Genomic DNA, 15,000 nt, shown 5'->3' on the forward strand with positions numbered 1-15,000 from the left:
TTTAGTTTAATTACGGTTATAATATCTGCTGATGAAGAGAGAACAGGGATAGTTTAGTTTAATTACGGTTATAATATCTGCAGATGAAGAGAGAACAGGGATAGTTTAGTTTAATTACGGTTATAATATCTGCTGATGAAGAGGGAACAGGGATAGTTTAGTTTAATTACGGTTATAATATCTGCTGATGAAGAGAGAACAGGGATAGTTTAGTTTAATTACGGTTATAATATCTGTAGATGAAGAGAGAACAGGGATAGTTTAGTTTAATTACAGTTATAATATCTGCTGATGAAGAGGGAACAGGGATAGTTTAGTTTAATTACGGTTATAATATCTGCTGATGAAGAGAGAACAGGGATAGTTTAGTTTAATTACGGTTATAATATCTGCTGATGGAGAGAGAACAGGGATAGTTTAGTTTAATTACGGTTATAATATCTGCCGATGAAGAGAGAACAGGGATAGTTTAGTTTAATTACGGTTATAATATCTGCTGATGAAGAGAGAACAGGGATAGTTTAGTTTAATTACGGTTATAATATCTGCTGATGGAGAGAGAACAGGGATAGTTTAGTTTAATTACGGTTATAATATCTGCTGATGAAGAGAGAACAGGGATAGTTTAGTTTAATTACGGTTATAATATCTGCTGATGGAGAGAGAACAGGGATAGTTTAGTTTAATTACGGTTATAATATCTGCTGATGGAGAGAGAACAGGGATAGTTTAGTTTAATTACTGTTATAATATCTGCTGATGAAGAGAGTACTGTATCAATAAATGTGAAAGACGAACGACAGCTTGAGCGACTCCTAAATGTCCTCGACTACAGCAACTCTTCCTCTTCTCCATATGTTCCCGGGGGCGGGGTTATGCAAATGTTAGGGTTAGTGATGTCACTCACTCGTTGTTGTCCCGAACAGCCATTTGTTGTAGTTCTTAAAGAGATTTCTGTGGAAGAAAATATCTCCCTTTGCTCTGAGCTTTTAGCGTCGTAACTTTGCAGATGTTGTTTCTGCTCAAACAGCGACACTACACACTCACTAAAGTTACACAAGTCAAATCATAATCAATCAATCTTATAATGGTGTTCTATGGGAGAGAAAATGCCAAACATAAACATTTGCTTTTTCCTGTTTTACTCTCTTGGCAGTAAATGTTGATGACATGAAAAAGTGTAAGAAATCATTTGTTCTTTGTGGTTGCTTTAGAACATTAAACCAAGTGTTTTACTTTTTCTACTCCCTGAAGCGGGGCACAAAACAGTGTAGTTTTGAGTTTTCTTCCGCGACCAAACATGTCAAAATATATCTCATTATAATAATTCATACACATAAATAAGGGGCGGGGCCTGATTGAGTTATTTAGCCGTGTGTTCTAACAGTTATAGTAAGGGGCGGGACATTTCCTAAACACCAATCACAACACACTGCTCCAGCCGACCAATCAGAGCACAGTGTGCTTTACAGAAGGAGGGGCTTCATAGAGGAACTAAACAGAGTTACTGACAGATTGGGAAGAGAGGAGCCGCAACAATGGAGAATATGAGGAAATAATCAACATTCAAGCTGGAAAACCTGCTCTAGTAGAGCCAGAAAACACAATCAAAACTTTGTAAAAGGGCAAAGCATAGTTTAAAGGTTCTGGCAGTCTTTACACTGAAAAAGATATTTCTTTGTGTAGAAAACACAATGCAAAGCAATATGTGCAAACCCCAAACACACGGAAGACATGTCCCACATTGAATATCTCTTGAATATATAATGCACTGTACCAAACTCATATCTTAGCAGAGATGCACTACTGAATTTCAATTATGTAAGCTTGCATTTGTGCCATTTCAACCAACCTGAAACAGAACGAGGCACTTAGTGCTGGAGTGAAATAAATGACAAATAGTGATAACAGAATGCATGTTCCTGCAGGCAAGAGCTGTTCTGTGTTCCCGTAGCTTTTCAGTTTCAAAACCATTTTAGTGCATTGTTCATTTTTCAGTGATGCTTAAGCAAAAGTGCTTCCCGAGAGCATGTGCGACCCACCCACACCAGCCCACGCACTTGCACTTTCAAACAAGACTGATTGGATCATAAACAGCAGCTATTATGACCATTTTAAATGAGGTTCTGATGCACACACACACACACATTGTACAAACCGTATTTTCTATCCCCTTACACTGCCCCTGCCCCTAAACCAACCCATCACAGGAAACATTCTGCATTTTTACTTTCTCAAAAAAACATCATTTAGTATGTTTTTAAGGCCATTTGAATTATGAGGACATTTGATATGTCCTCATAAACCACATTTATAGTGTAATACCACACTGTTAAATTGTTAACAGTGCAGTGTAATACCCATGTAGTTACACAAATTTGTCCCCATAAACCACATAAACAGGCTCACACACACGCACGCACGCATGCACGCACGGACACACGCGCTCGCTCTCTCTCTCTCTCTCTCTCTCTCTCTCTCTCTCTCACACACACACACACACACACTGTTTCGCTACATGTACTTTGGTGTTTGATTGACATTTAAATTGATGCACGGTGAGGCAATAATTCGCTCTCTTTTTTGCGGCCAACATTTCCCCTTGTAACATATCATATGCAAACGTGTGCATGCAGATCCAATAATCACACCCCAGAGAAGTCCCCTTAGACATTAGGGCTCATAATGTCCTGCATGAGAGTCTGAGTGAATCAGTGTGAGGCAGTCTACTGTCCTCCTGCCGCCCACAGACGCCTCTCCATCTGTGCCGAGCGCCTGCTATAGATCAGACCAAATTACACCTTCATATGAGATCTGGCGGATCAATGCATTTAAAGGGGTGGTTGCATGCGATTTGACTTGTTTAACTTTAGTTAGTGTGTAATGTCGCTGCTTGAGCATAAACAGTCTCTGCAAAGTTACAGCGCTGAAAGTTCACTGCAAACGGAGATATTGTCTTTTAAAGTTACGGCAGTTTATAACCTACAAAAATGGCCGGTTTGGACTACAACGAGCTTCTTCCTGGGTTGGTGACATCATAAACCGTCGCTAGTCTCTGCAGATGTGACTTCTGCCCGTAATGGGAAGGGGCGTGGCCTTAACCTGTGCTTGGCACTTCAGCCAATAAAAATACAGGAAACTACATTTGGCCATCTGACCAATCTAAGACCATTGCGTTTTTCAGAGGGAGGGGCTTCATAGAAGCAGGAAGCAGACGAGCCGTTCAAAGGACAGACAGCGGTGTGGAATAAAGGAGAATAAAAGAAAAATACGGCGTAAAAAAAAGAAGAAAAAAAAGATATTCAGCGTTTCATAACCAAGCCTAGAAAAAAAACACGGAACCAGCCCTTCTTCTGAAATGCAACCTTTTTTTTATAATAGATGTTTGAGCATTGTATTCTTTGAAGTAATAACATGGAAATAGCACTCTCTCTCTCTCTCTCTCTCTCTCTCACACACACACACACACACACACACACACACACACACACACACACACACACACACACACACACACACACACACACACACACACACACACACACTCGCTCAGACACTCACTCGCATACACCCACAATCACACACACTTGCATTCACTCACTCAATCACTCTCTCTCTCTCTCTCTCTCTCTCTCTCTCTCTCTCTCTCTCTCTTTCACACACACACACATACAATCAAACACAATAACTCTCACACTTGTGTGTACACACTCACATACACACTCTCACTCACGCACCCAAATGCACACACTCACATACACATTTACACTCTCTAACTCATGCACGCATAATCACTCACACACAAACACAGATACACATACTCACAATCACTCACACACTCGAGCATATACACACTCACTAACACATACATGCACACACACACACACACACACACACACACACACACACACACACACACACACACACACACACACACACACACAATGACTTACACACTCGTGCACACACACACACACACACACACACACACACACACACACACACACACACACACACACACACACACACACACACACATGTTGGTCTATGTGGTTTACAGGGACTCTCCATAGGCGTAATGGTTTTTATACTGTACAAACCGTATTTTCTATCCCCTTACACTGCCCCTGCCCCTAAACCTACCCGTCACACACACACACACACACACACACACACACACACGCGCTGCACCTACCCCTAAACCTACCCATCACAGGAAACATTCTGCATTTTTACTTTCTCAAAAAAACATCATTTAGTATGTTTTTAAGGCCATTTGAATTATGAGGACATTTGATATGACATTTGATATGTCCTCATAAACCACATTTATAGTGTAATACCAGTGTAATAGCCATGTAGTTATACAAATTTGTGTCCTCATAAACCACATAAACAGGCTCACACACACACACACACACACACACACACACACACACACACACACACACACACACACACACACACAGACACACACACACACACACACACACACACACACACACACACACACACACACACACACACACACACACACACACACACAAACACAGACACAGACACAGACACAGACACATACTCACAATCACTCACACACTCGTGCATACACACACTCACTCACACATACATGCACACACACACAATCACTCACACACTCGTGCACATGCACACACACACACACACACACACACACACTCGTGCACACACACACACTCGTGCACACACACACACACACACACACACTCGTGCACGCACACACTCGTGCATGCACACACACACACACACGCATATGCATGCATTTACACTGCAATTACACTTGAATAATGTTAAAAGATTAAAGGTTATATATATTTACCATCGACTCTCAGATAAAGCAAACACAATGTGAAGGGAAAAGGACACAGACGCTCGAGAGGAGATTAAAACCCTTTCATATAACATCAAAGACGCTCAGTGCTCAGTCTAATTTAGCTCATTTGATTTTGACCAAATGCACAGCTAATATAAATAGCTTAAGGTTTATGGGTCGTGGCTAGTTTTGGTTGAGCTGTTTGTTACGGCTCTCTCTCTCCTCTGCTTTCTCTAACATATGGGTCAGTAATAAATGATAGTATTTTCGGCAGATTTTAAGAGCAAGATAATGATGCCTTCAGAAATGATTTTGACATAATGATTGTTAATTGCAGTCATTAAATGTAGTGCCACTCAGTGTCAGTCAAACTCGGCTCTGAAAGCCACTTTGTGAGCAGTCTTTGTTCCCCTGCTCCAGTTGTGTTGTTTATTCAGGCCAATAATGCTTTTGAAGCAGCATTTGACATCTTTTGTTCCAGCTTTTGCATTTGTCATACTGACATAGAGGAACAGACATCACATGTTACATGGAGACGTCAAGTGGTTGATATTTCTGCCATAATTAGTGACGCATGTAGATGACAAAACATTCAAGCTTCATAAGTACAAAATTAGGTTTTAAAACCTACTGAGGACCTTAGGCATGTTTGAGTCATTAAATTGCTACTTTTCAAATGTGATTTTTACATAAAATGTCACAGTCATGTGCACAGTTTTTGTCCCTAATCAAAACCTTTTTATCAATAGTTAGTAAGTTGTTTACAAAGGAGACATCAGTGTCAGTGAAGAGTGTGAAGTTAAATAAGGTTACATTTATATATATATATATATATATATATATATATATATATATATATATATATATATATATATATATATATATACACACACATACACACACATAATATACACTATACACTACAAGGAGTGCAGAATTAGGCAAGTTGTATTTTTGAGGATTAATTTTATTATTGAACAACAACCATGTTCTCAATGAACACAAAAAACTCATTAATATCAAAGCTGAATATTTTTGGAAGTTTTAGTTTTTAGTTTTAGCTATTTTAGGGGGATATCTGTGTGTGCAGGTGACTATTACTGTGCATATTTATTAGGCAACTTAACAAAAAACAAATTTATACCCATTTCAATTATTTATTTTTACCAGTGAAACCAATATAACATCTCAACATTCACAAATATACATTTCTGACATTCAAAAACCAAATAAAAACAAATCAGTGACCAATATAGCCGCCTTTCTTTGCAAGGACACTCAAAAGCCTGCCATCCATGGATTCTGTCAGTGTTTTGATCTGTTCACCATCAACATTGCGTGCAGCAGCAACCACAGCCTCCCAGACACTGTTCAGAGAGGTGGACTGTTTTCCCTCCTTGTAAATCGCACATTTGATGATGGACCACAGGTTCTCAATGGGGTTCAGATCAGGTGAACAAGGAGGCCATATCATTAGATTTTCTTCTTTTATACCCTTTCTGGCCAGCCACGCTGTGGAGTACTTGGACGCGTGTGGTGGAGCATTGTCCTGCATGAAAATCATGTTTTTCTTGAAGGATGCAGACTTCTTCCTGTACCAATGCTTGAAGAAGGTGTCTTCCAGAAACTGGCAGCAGGACTGGGAGTTGAGCTTGACTCCATCCTCAACCCGAAAAGGCCCCACAAGCTCATCTTTGATGATACCAGCCCAAACCAGTACTCCACCTCCACCTTGCTGGCGTCTGAGTCGGACTGGAGCTCTCTGCCCTTTACCAATCCAGCCACGGGCCCATCCATCTGGCCCATCAAGACTCACTCTCATTTCATCAGTCCATAAAACCTTAGAAAAATCAGTCTTGAGATATTTCTTGGCCCAGTCTTGACGTTTCAGCTTGTGTGTCTTGTTCAGTGGTGGTCGACTTTCTGCCTTTCTTACCTTGGCCATGTCTCTGAGTATTGCACACCTTGTGCTTTTGGGCACTGCAGTGATGTTGCAGCTCTGAAATATGGCCAAACTGGTGGCAAGTGGCATCTTGGCAGCTGCATGCTTGACTTTTCTCAGTTCACGGGCAGTTATTTTGCGCCTTGGTTTTTCCACACGCTTCTTGCGACCCTGTTGACTATTTTGAATGAAACGCTTGATTGTTCGATGATCACGCTTCAGAAGCTTGGCTATTTTAAGACTGCTGCATCCCTCTGCAATATATCTCACTATTTTTGACTTTTCTGAGCCTGTCAAGTCCTTCTTTTGACCCATTTTGCCAAAGGAAAGGAAGTTGCCTAATAATTATGCACACCTGATATAGGGTGTTGATGTCATTAGACCACGCCCCTTCTCATTACAGAGATGCACATCACCTAATATGCTTAATTGGTAGTAGGCTTTCCAGCCTATACAGCTTGGAGTAAGACAACATGCATAACGAGGATGATGTGGTCAAAATACTCATTTGCCTAATAAGTCTGCACTCCCTGTATTTTGCCAAAAGTTTTGTTACATCTGCCTTAACATGAACATGAACTTTAATGCCATCCCATTGTTAATCTGTAGGGTTTGATATGGAGTCGGCCCACCCTTTGCAGCTCTAACAGCTCCAGCTCTTCTGGGAAGGCTTTCCTCAAGGTTTAGGAGTGTGTTTATGGGGATTTTTGCCCATTCTTCTAGAAGCTCATTTGTGAGGTCAGGCACTGATGTTGGACGAGAAGGCCTGGCTCTCAGTCTCCGCTCTAATTCATCCCAAAGCTGTTCTATCGGGTTGAGCTCAGGACTCTGTGCAGGCCAGTCCAGTTCCTCCACACCAAAACTCCTCATCCATGTCTTTATGGACCGACGCTTTGTGCACTGGAGCGCAGACATGCTGGGACAGGAAGGGGCCCTCCCCAAACTGTTCCCACAAAGTTTGGGGCATAAAATTGTCCAAAATGTCTTGGTATGCTGAAGCATTAAGAGTTCCTTTCACTGGAACTAAGGGGCCAAGCCCAACCCCTGAAAAACAACCCCGCCCCATAATCCCCCCCACACCAAACTTTACACTTGGCACAAGGCAGCCAGGCAAGTCCCGTTCTCCTGGCGACCGCCAAACCCAGACTTGTCCATGGGATTGTCAGACTAAAGCGTGATTGGTCGCTCAGAGAACACGTCTCACTGCTCTAGAGTCCAGTGGCGGCTGCTTTACTCCACTGCATCCCACACTTTGCATTGCTCTTGGTGATGTAAGGCTTGGATGAGCTGCTCGGCCATGGAAACCCATTCCATGAAGCTCTCTCCGCTGTTCTTGAGCTTATCTAAAGGCCACAGAAGTCTGGAGGTTTGGAGCTGTTGACTCTGCAGAAAGTTGGAGACTTCTGCGCACTGTGACCCTCAGCATGCGCTGACCCCGCTCTGTGACCCCATTTACGTGGCCTAACACTTCGTGGCTGAGTTGCTGTTGTTCCCAATCGCTTCATGAGAATGATAAGTTAAGGATCATGTGACGCTGAAAACTGGAGTAATGATGATGATTTCAGGCTTGATCACAGGAATAAATCACACTTTATTTTTAATTTTGTATTTTAGATCAAATAAATGGAGCTTTTTTTTGACATACTTCGATATGTTTTGGAAATGACACTGTAGTGAAAATTTTTATGTCATGAAATGCCAAAAATGAAACTAATAAAACTATTAAATCACTTAGTGAGAGTGTGCAAAGTGTTTTAAGATAATTAATTGTCTGAATAATAATGTCCACAGGGACAAAACCGCCTATAGTTGAAGACAGAAGTAATGTAATATAATAAACTGCACAATATCGAGTCCACACGTGTGTACAATGGCCTGTGTAACAGTACATGTTTACTTGCTTTAGGAAAATGTAATTAATGCAGTAAATTTGTTTGCTTTACAGGTTATGTAAAATATTCCAAACATCTCTATGCACCAAAGAATGAATAATCAACATTGCAGAATTAAAATTTAAAGTTTTTTGACTCTGCAGGGGTCGATGTTCCCTCGACTGACGCATGAGAGTGAAGAAAGTTTCAGATGACAGAAACAGATGATTTGACTCAACAGCTTAACTCTTTCCCCGTCAGTGTTTCACAAAAAAGTGGCCAGCCACCGCCAGGGTTTTTGACCCTTTTCACAAAAATGTAATAGCTCATAGAATATTTAGTTTTATGAAAACCTTAGCAGGCCATATATCTAACTAAAGAGCAGACCCTCTTCTTTTAAACAAACAAACAAAAAACGTTTTATTCTAGCTTCATGCATTCCTAATGCCATAGATCTGAATATAATGCCGTAGATCTGAATATAATGCCATAGTTCTGAATATAATGCCATAGATCTGAATATAATGCCATAGATCTGAATATAATGCCATAGTTCTGAATATAATGCCATAGATCTGAATATAATGCCATAGATCTGAATATAATGCCATAGATCTGAATATAATGCCTTAGATCTGAATATAATGCCATAGATCTGAATATAATGCTATAGATCTGAATATAATGCTATAGATCTGAATATAATGCCATAGATCTGAATATAATGCCATAGATCTGAATATAATGCCGTAGATCTGAATATAATGCCGTAGATCTGAATATAATGCCGTAGATCTGAATATAATGCCATAGAACTGAATATAATGTCATAGATCTGAATATAATGCTATAGATCTGAATATAATGCCATAGATCTGAATATAATGCCATAGATCTGAATATAATGCCATAGAACAGAATATAATGCCATAGATCTGAATATAATGCCATAGATCTGAATATAATGCCATAGATCTGAATATAATGCCATAGAACAGAATATAATGCCATAGATCTAAATATAATGCTATAGATCTGAATATAATGCTATAGATCTGAATATAATGCTATAGATCTGAATATAATGCCATAGATCTGAATATAATGCCATAGATCTGAATATAATGCCATAGATCTGAATATAATGCCATAGATCTGAATATAATGCTATAGATCTGAATATAATGCCATAGATCTGAATATAATGCCATAGATCTGAATATAATGCTATAGATCTGAATATAATGCTATAGACCTGAATATAATGCTATAGATCTGAATATAATGCTATAGATCTGAATATAATGCTATAGATCTGAATATAATGCTATAGATCTGAATATAATGCCATAGATCTGAATATAATGCCATAGATCTGAATATAATGCCATAGATCTGAATATAATGCCATAGATCTGAATATAATGCTATAGATCTGAATATAATGCTATAGATCTGAATATAATGCTATAGATCTGAATATAATGCCATAGATCTGAATATAATATCATAATCAACACTTTTCACCATTAGTTAACATTGAGAGCTGTAATAGTAAAAACGTGCTAAAAGCTTTCGAGAGTTCCTCATGTAATACCAGATATTTCATATACAAAGATGTCAGCCAATCACAGCAGTATGGCTTTGATTTTATAGTAATTTTACGGTCCAAATTTGTGTAAAATCGAAAAAAATGGTTTAGTATATTTGCTTTACAGTATAATAACGTTTAATTGTTTATTGTGGTTGATATAACCTGTCAGTTTCCACAATCTCTCTCTGATACACACGAGCAGTAAATTGTTTCGAGGTTGCAGCGGTTTGTCTTTCTGCTCTGTTGAATATTCCTCGTCGCATATATTCGTTCTGTAAATGGAGAACACCTGGCTTTTGAGATTCTCGCCAGCAACCTGTCAATTATCTCCGTCTGCACAGCTGAATCTGTGTCTCGTTGGGTTCAGACACACACACACACGCTGATGATCGAACAGGACCCCGGCGCGCTGCTGTCATTTCCTATCATTCTTCGCACCGCTCAGCTTCTGTCACTCACTGAACTTCAGCAAACGTGACATGACGTGGAAGTTTGCTTTAAAAGCTTCAACATTGTCTTACAAAACACAAAGAACTGAAAGCACCTTAGAAGCACACTCTGTCGCTGTTAAGTGCTGATAAATTTCCACACAGACCTTCTCTATTCTCAGTAGCTGCACGCGTGTGTGTGTGTGTGTGTGTGTGTGTGTGTGTGTGTGTGTGTGTGTGTGACAGAATGCACAGCCAGACACTGTTTGTTCCTCCGTCTGCTGCTTCCCTCGTACCAGAGATGCTAATTATCATTTAATGTTTGCCCTTCACGGACCCATCTCCCCCAAATAAAGGACTGAATCCATAAAACAGCACACACTGAAAGCGCCGGCCGGCTTAAAGTCACATGCTTGTGAAAGAGGTCATGCACTACTGTTAGAAACTCCTTTGTCTTCTAGTAAAGACGTTTTTTTAGTGCAAACGGACGTTTAAAGCATCAAACACCTGATTCTTTCATAATATGTGATTACTGTGTCTCTCTTTTCAGCTCTTTTGCTGCTCTACGATGTGACAAATAAAGCTTCGTTTGACAACATACAGGTAAGACTCATGTGGCTCATTTGACATTGTGATGTCATTATCTTTAGTGTTGTCAGTTGATTAAAAAAACAAATTAATTCTTATTTCTGTAGTTAATCGCGATTAAAACAGAGTTTTTAATATTTGCATACTGTAATGATTTCACAGTTACTCTCAAGTAATGTATAAACAATTTAAAGACAGTATATTGTGAATATTTGTTGTTATGGCGTCTTTTTATGAATGAAGGCCAGTGTCAATGATACTGATGTCTCTATGAAACATTAATGATAGACATTCAACATTACAGTATTATTGTAATATTACAGTATATACTTATATATCCAACTACAAACCTGATTCCAAAAAATTGATGTGGAAGTTTCAAATGTCAATATTTTATTCAGAATACCACATATATGACATTTCAAATGTTTAAACTGAGAAAATGTATAATTTTAAGGGAAAAATAAGTTGATTTTAAATGTCATGGCATCAACACATCTCAAAAAAGTTGTGAGAAGGCCATGTTTCCCCCTGTGTGGCATCCCCTCTTCTTTTTATATCAGTCTGCACACATCTGGGACTGAGGAGACGAGCTGCTCAAGTTTAGGAATAGGAATGTTGACCTGTAGAGTTTTAGCCGGCGACGGCGAATGGCGCGGTGGATTGTGTTCACCAATGTTTTCTGGAAGTATTCCTGAGCCCATGTTGTGATGTCCATTACAGTATCATTCCTGTATGTGATGCAGTGCCGTCTAAGGCCTGAAGATCACAGGCATCCAGTTTGGTTTTCTGGTCTTGACCCTTACGCTCAGAGATTGTTCCAGATTCTCTGAATCTTTGGATGATATTATGCACTGCAGATGATGATAACTTCAAACTCTTTTCAGTTTTTCTCAGAGAATCTCCTTTCTGATATTGCTCCACTATTTTTACTAGCATATTCTCTATTCTATTGTGAATACAATATAAGTTTATGAGATTTGTAAATTATTGCATTCATTTTTTATTCACAATTTGTACAGTGTCCCAACTTTTTTTGGAATCTGTTTTGTATTTTCTACATGTTCATCAATGCATGTTATTGATCTTTTGAATGATTCATCCATGCATATCTGGCATAGTCAACCCAATCCCTGGCAGATATGGAAGAAAGCATCTCACTTTAATCACACTTAGTCTCCTTATATGCTGTGCATTGGTCTGATACACATTGATCTAAATGCATGGACTCATTTTAAGAGAGGGAGGATGAGAGGAACAAAAAGTTTCTGGCTAATGATTTGGAAATGAGTTGTGAGTTTAATGACTTGTGCATCAAAGGTATTGAGGTATTGAGGCCATCTGTCCTACAGGTTTACAGCTGCAGGCCCAGTTATTAATACATCATGAAGTATTGCACCATTTATAACCATTAGTCGAGGCGCAGGAGGACAGATATCACCCCGGGCTTTTAAAGATCCTTATTAATATGTGAACATGTAAACACACACAACCCCCTCACACTCCCACACACACACACACACACACACACACACACACACACACACACACACACACACACATGCACACAGACATCACAAACGTGCGCAAACAACATCAACTTCAATCACACGTTCACACGTACAGTTCCTCAGACCAAAGGTTGCGGCTCATGCACACAGACATTTACATCTCAAGACGCTTTTGTCTGCTATCTAACTCCTAAACATATAAGGGACTTTATGAGTGAGTGTGTGTGTGTGTGTGTGTGTGTGTGTGTGTGTGTGTGTGTGTGTGTGTGTGTGTGTGTGTGTGTGTGTGTGTGTGTGTGTGTGTGTGTGTGTGCAGTAACGCAGCACCTGTTCATTTGCACAGAAGCACTCAAGCCTCAACTCTGTTGCTCAGGTTAATTAACGTAAATTCATGCTAATCACTGTGACGAACCAGGAACAAAAGCCTGCATGAGATGCGGAAAGCCAAAGCCTTCACTTGTACACTACTGTTCAAAAGTTTGGGGTCAGTAAGATTTTTTTTTTTTAATTAGCTCACAAAGGCTGCATTTATTTGATCTAAATACAGTAAATACAGTAAATACAGTAAATACAGCCATGCACTCACATGATCCTTCACTAATCATTCTCATATGATGATTTGATGATCAACACACATTTATGATTATTATCAGTGTTGGACACAGGAAACAGGAAACAGTGATGCATTTTATTTTTCAGTATTCTTTGATGAATGGAAAGTTCAAAAGAACAGCATTTATCTGAAAAAGAATCTGTTTTTAACATTATAAATGTCTTTACTGTCACTTTTGATCAATTTAAAGGGTTACTTCAGCGATTAGCATATGGCTTTGTATCAGTAGAAACCCTGGAGTATATTCAAATAATTGTGCTTTCCCTCCCCTTAGACAAGCGATTTATGCGTTTTATTTCTGGAAATATTCCTCCCGTGACGCAAATTGATGATAGTTGCGTCATAGGAGGAATGTTTGGCCAAAGGCTAAAGACTACAGCCAGCAGAGGGAGCCATTTCCTCATGTTCTGAACCCGCACATGAGGATGGAGATCACACTCACAGCTCAGCTCAGCTACAGGCACTCATTTAAACGGAGATATGGTGAGCAATGGAAGTCTTTTAACTTCTCAAATTAATTTCTATGAAAGTTAAGCTTGCAAAGGCATGAACTGAAACGCGCCAGACTGAACTCGCGTTATGAATGTATGCCGCGAGTGTAGTCGCGATTACCTCAGCTCTCATCACAAGAGCTCATTCAGCTCATTTATGACGTTAAATGTAATCTGACTCCTAGGGCCCTATTTTAACGATCTGAAACGCAAGTGTCAAAGCGCGAAGCGCAAGTAACTTTGTGGGCGGGTCTCGGCGCTTTTGCTATTTTCCCGGCGGGATAAATGGCTCTTGCGCCCGGCGACAAATCTAAAATGGGTTGGTCTGAAGTAGCTTCATTATTCATAGGTGTGGTTTGGGCGTAACGTGAATAAACCAATCAGAGCGGCATCCAACATTCCCTTTAAAAGCAGCTGCGCAAGATCCATTATGGATCGCTATTATTATGGCGGATTTACCAGACGCACGCCAGGAGCGGTTCACAGCCGAGGAGACGGATGTTCTTGTAAGAGCAGTAAAAGACAGATGTCCTTATATGTCTTGCCACTATTGGGCAAACAGGTCTGATCCTTAATTACTACAATTAGCCTGAATAATTTGTAAGCTAGATTAATGCCTATTTTTTCACATCTTCGTGGCACACCACAATGATTTCCGTCATCTCATGTGTTAATATTTTTTTAGTGTAACAAATTATGATTTGCAAAAATAACTGTTACATCTGTGTAGATTACATGAGCAAAGTGTATGCGCGTTGTGCACGCTATACATTATGGTCAAGCATGCGCCCTTAAAATAGCATAATGAACAACGCGCCACTGACTTTAGACAAGGTTTTTTCTGGTCAGTGGCTCAATCGTTTAATGGAACAGCAAAATAGCACCAGGGATTGTTTGCGCCAGAACACGCCTCCTTTTTGCGCTGAACCGCCCAGGGAGAGCAAGTTCATTCACTAGTTTAGCGACGTGCTTCTGTGGAGGGAAAAGCGCGCTTTGCGCGGGTGCAAAATAGGAATGACACATGCGGCGGTGTACAAAGTCAATTGCGCTGGGTGCAAGATAGGGCCCCTAATCTGAGTTAGTGCTGTGAAACTCACGCAGCGACTCGATCAT

General features: G+C 39.9%; 1 protein-coding gene across 1 annotated transcript in view; it reads left to right on the top strand.

Annotated features, from left to right (window-relative positions):
- The window catches only part of LOC137056504 (ras-related protein Rab-26), a 123,798-nt gene that overhangs the window by 66,193 nt on the left and 42,605 nt on the right, over window positions 1-15,000 (top strand). The window contains exon 5 of the mRNA XM_067430624.1: window positions 11,235-11,287. Coding sequence (XP_067286725.1) covers window positions 11,235-11,287 — 53 coding nt within the window. The remainder of the gene's footprint in view (window positions 1-11,234; window positions 11,288-15,000) is intronic.

This window comes from Pseudorasbora parva, chromosome 21, assembly GCF_024679245.1.
Source record: "Pseudorasbora parva isolate DD20220531a chromosome 21, ASM2467924v1, whole genome shotgun sequence".
NCBI lineage: Eukaryota > Metazoa > Chordata > Actinopteri > Cypriniformes > Gobionidae > Pseudorasbora > Pseudorasbora parva.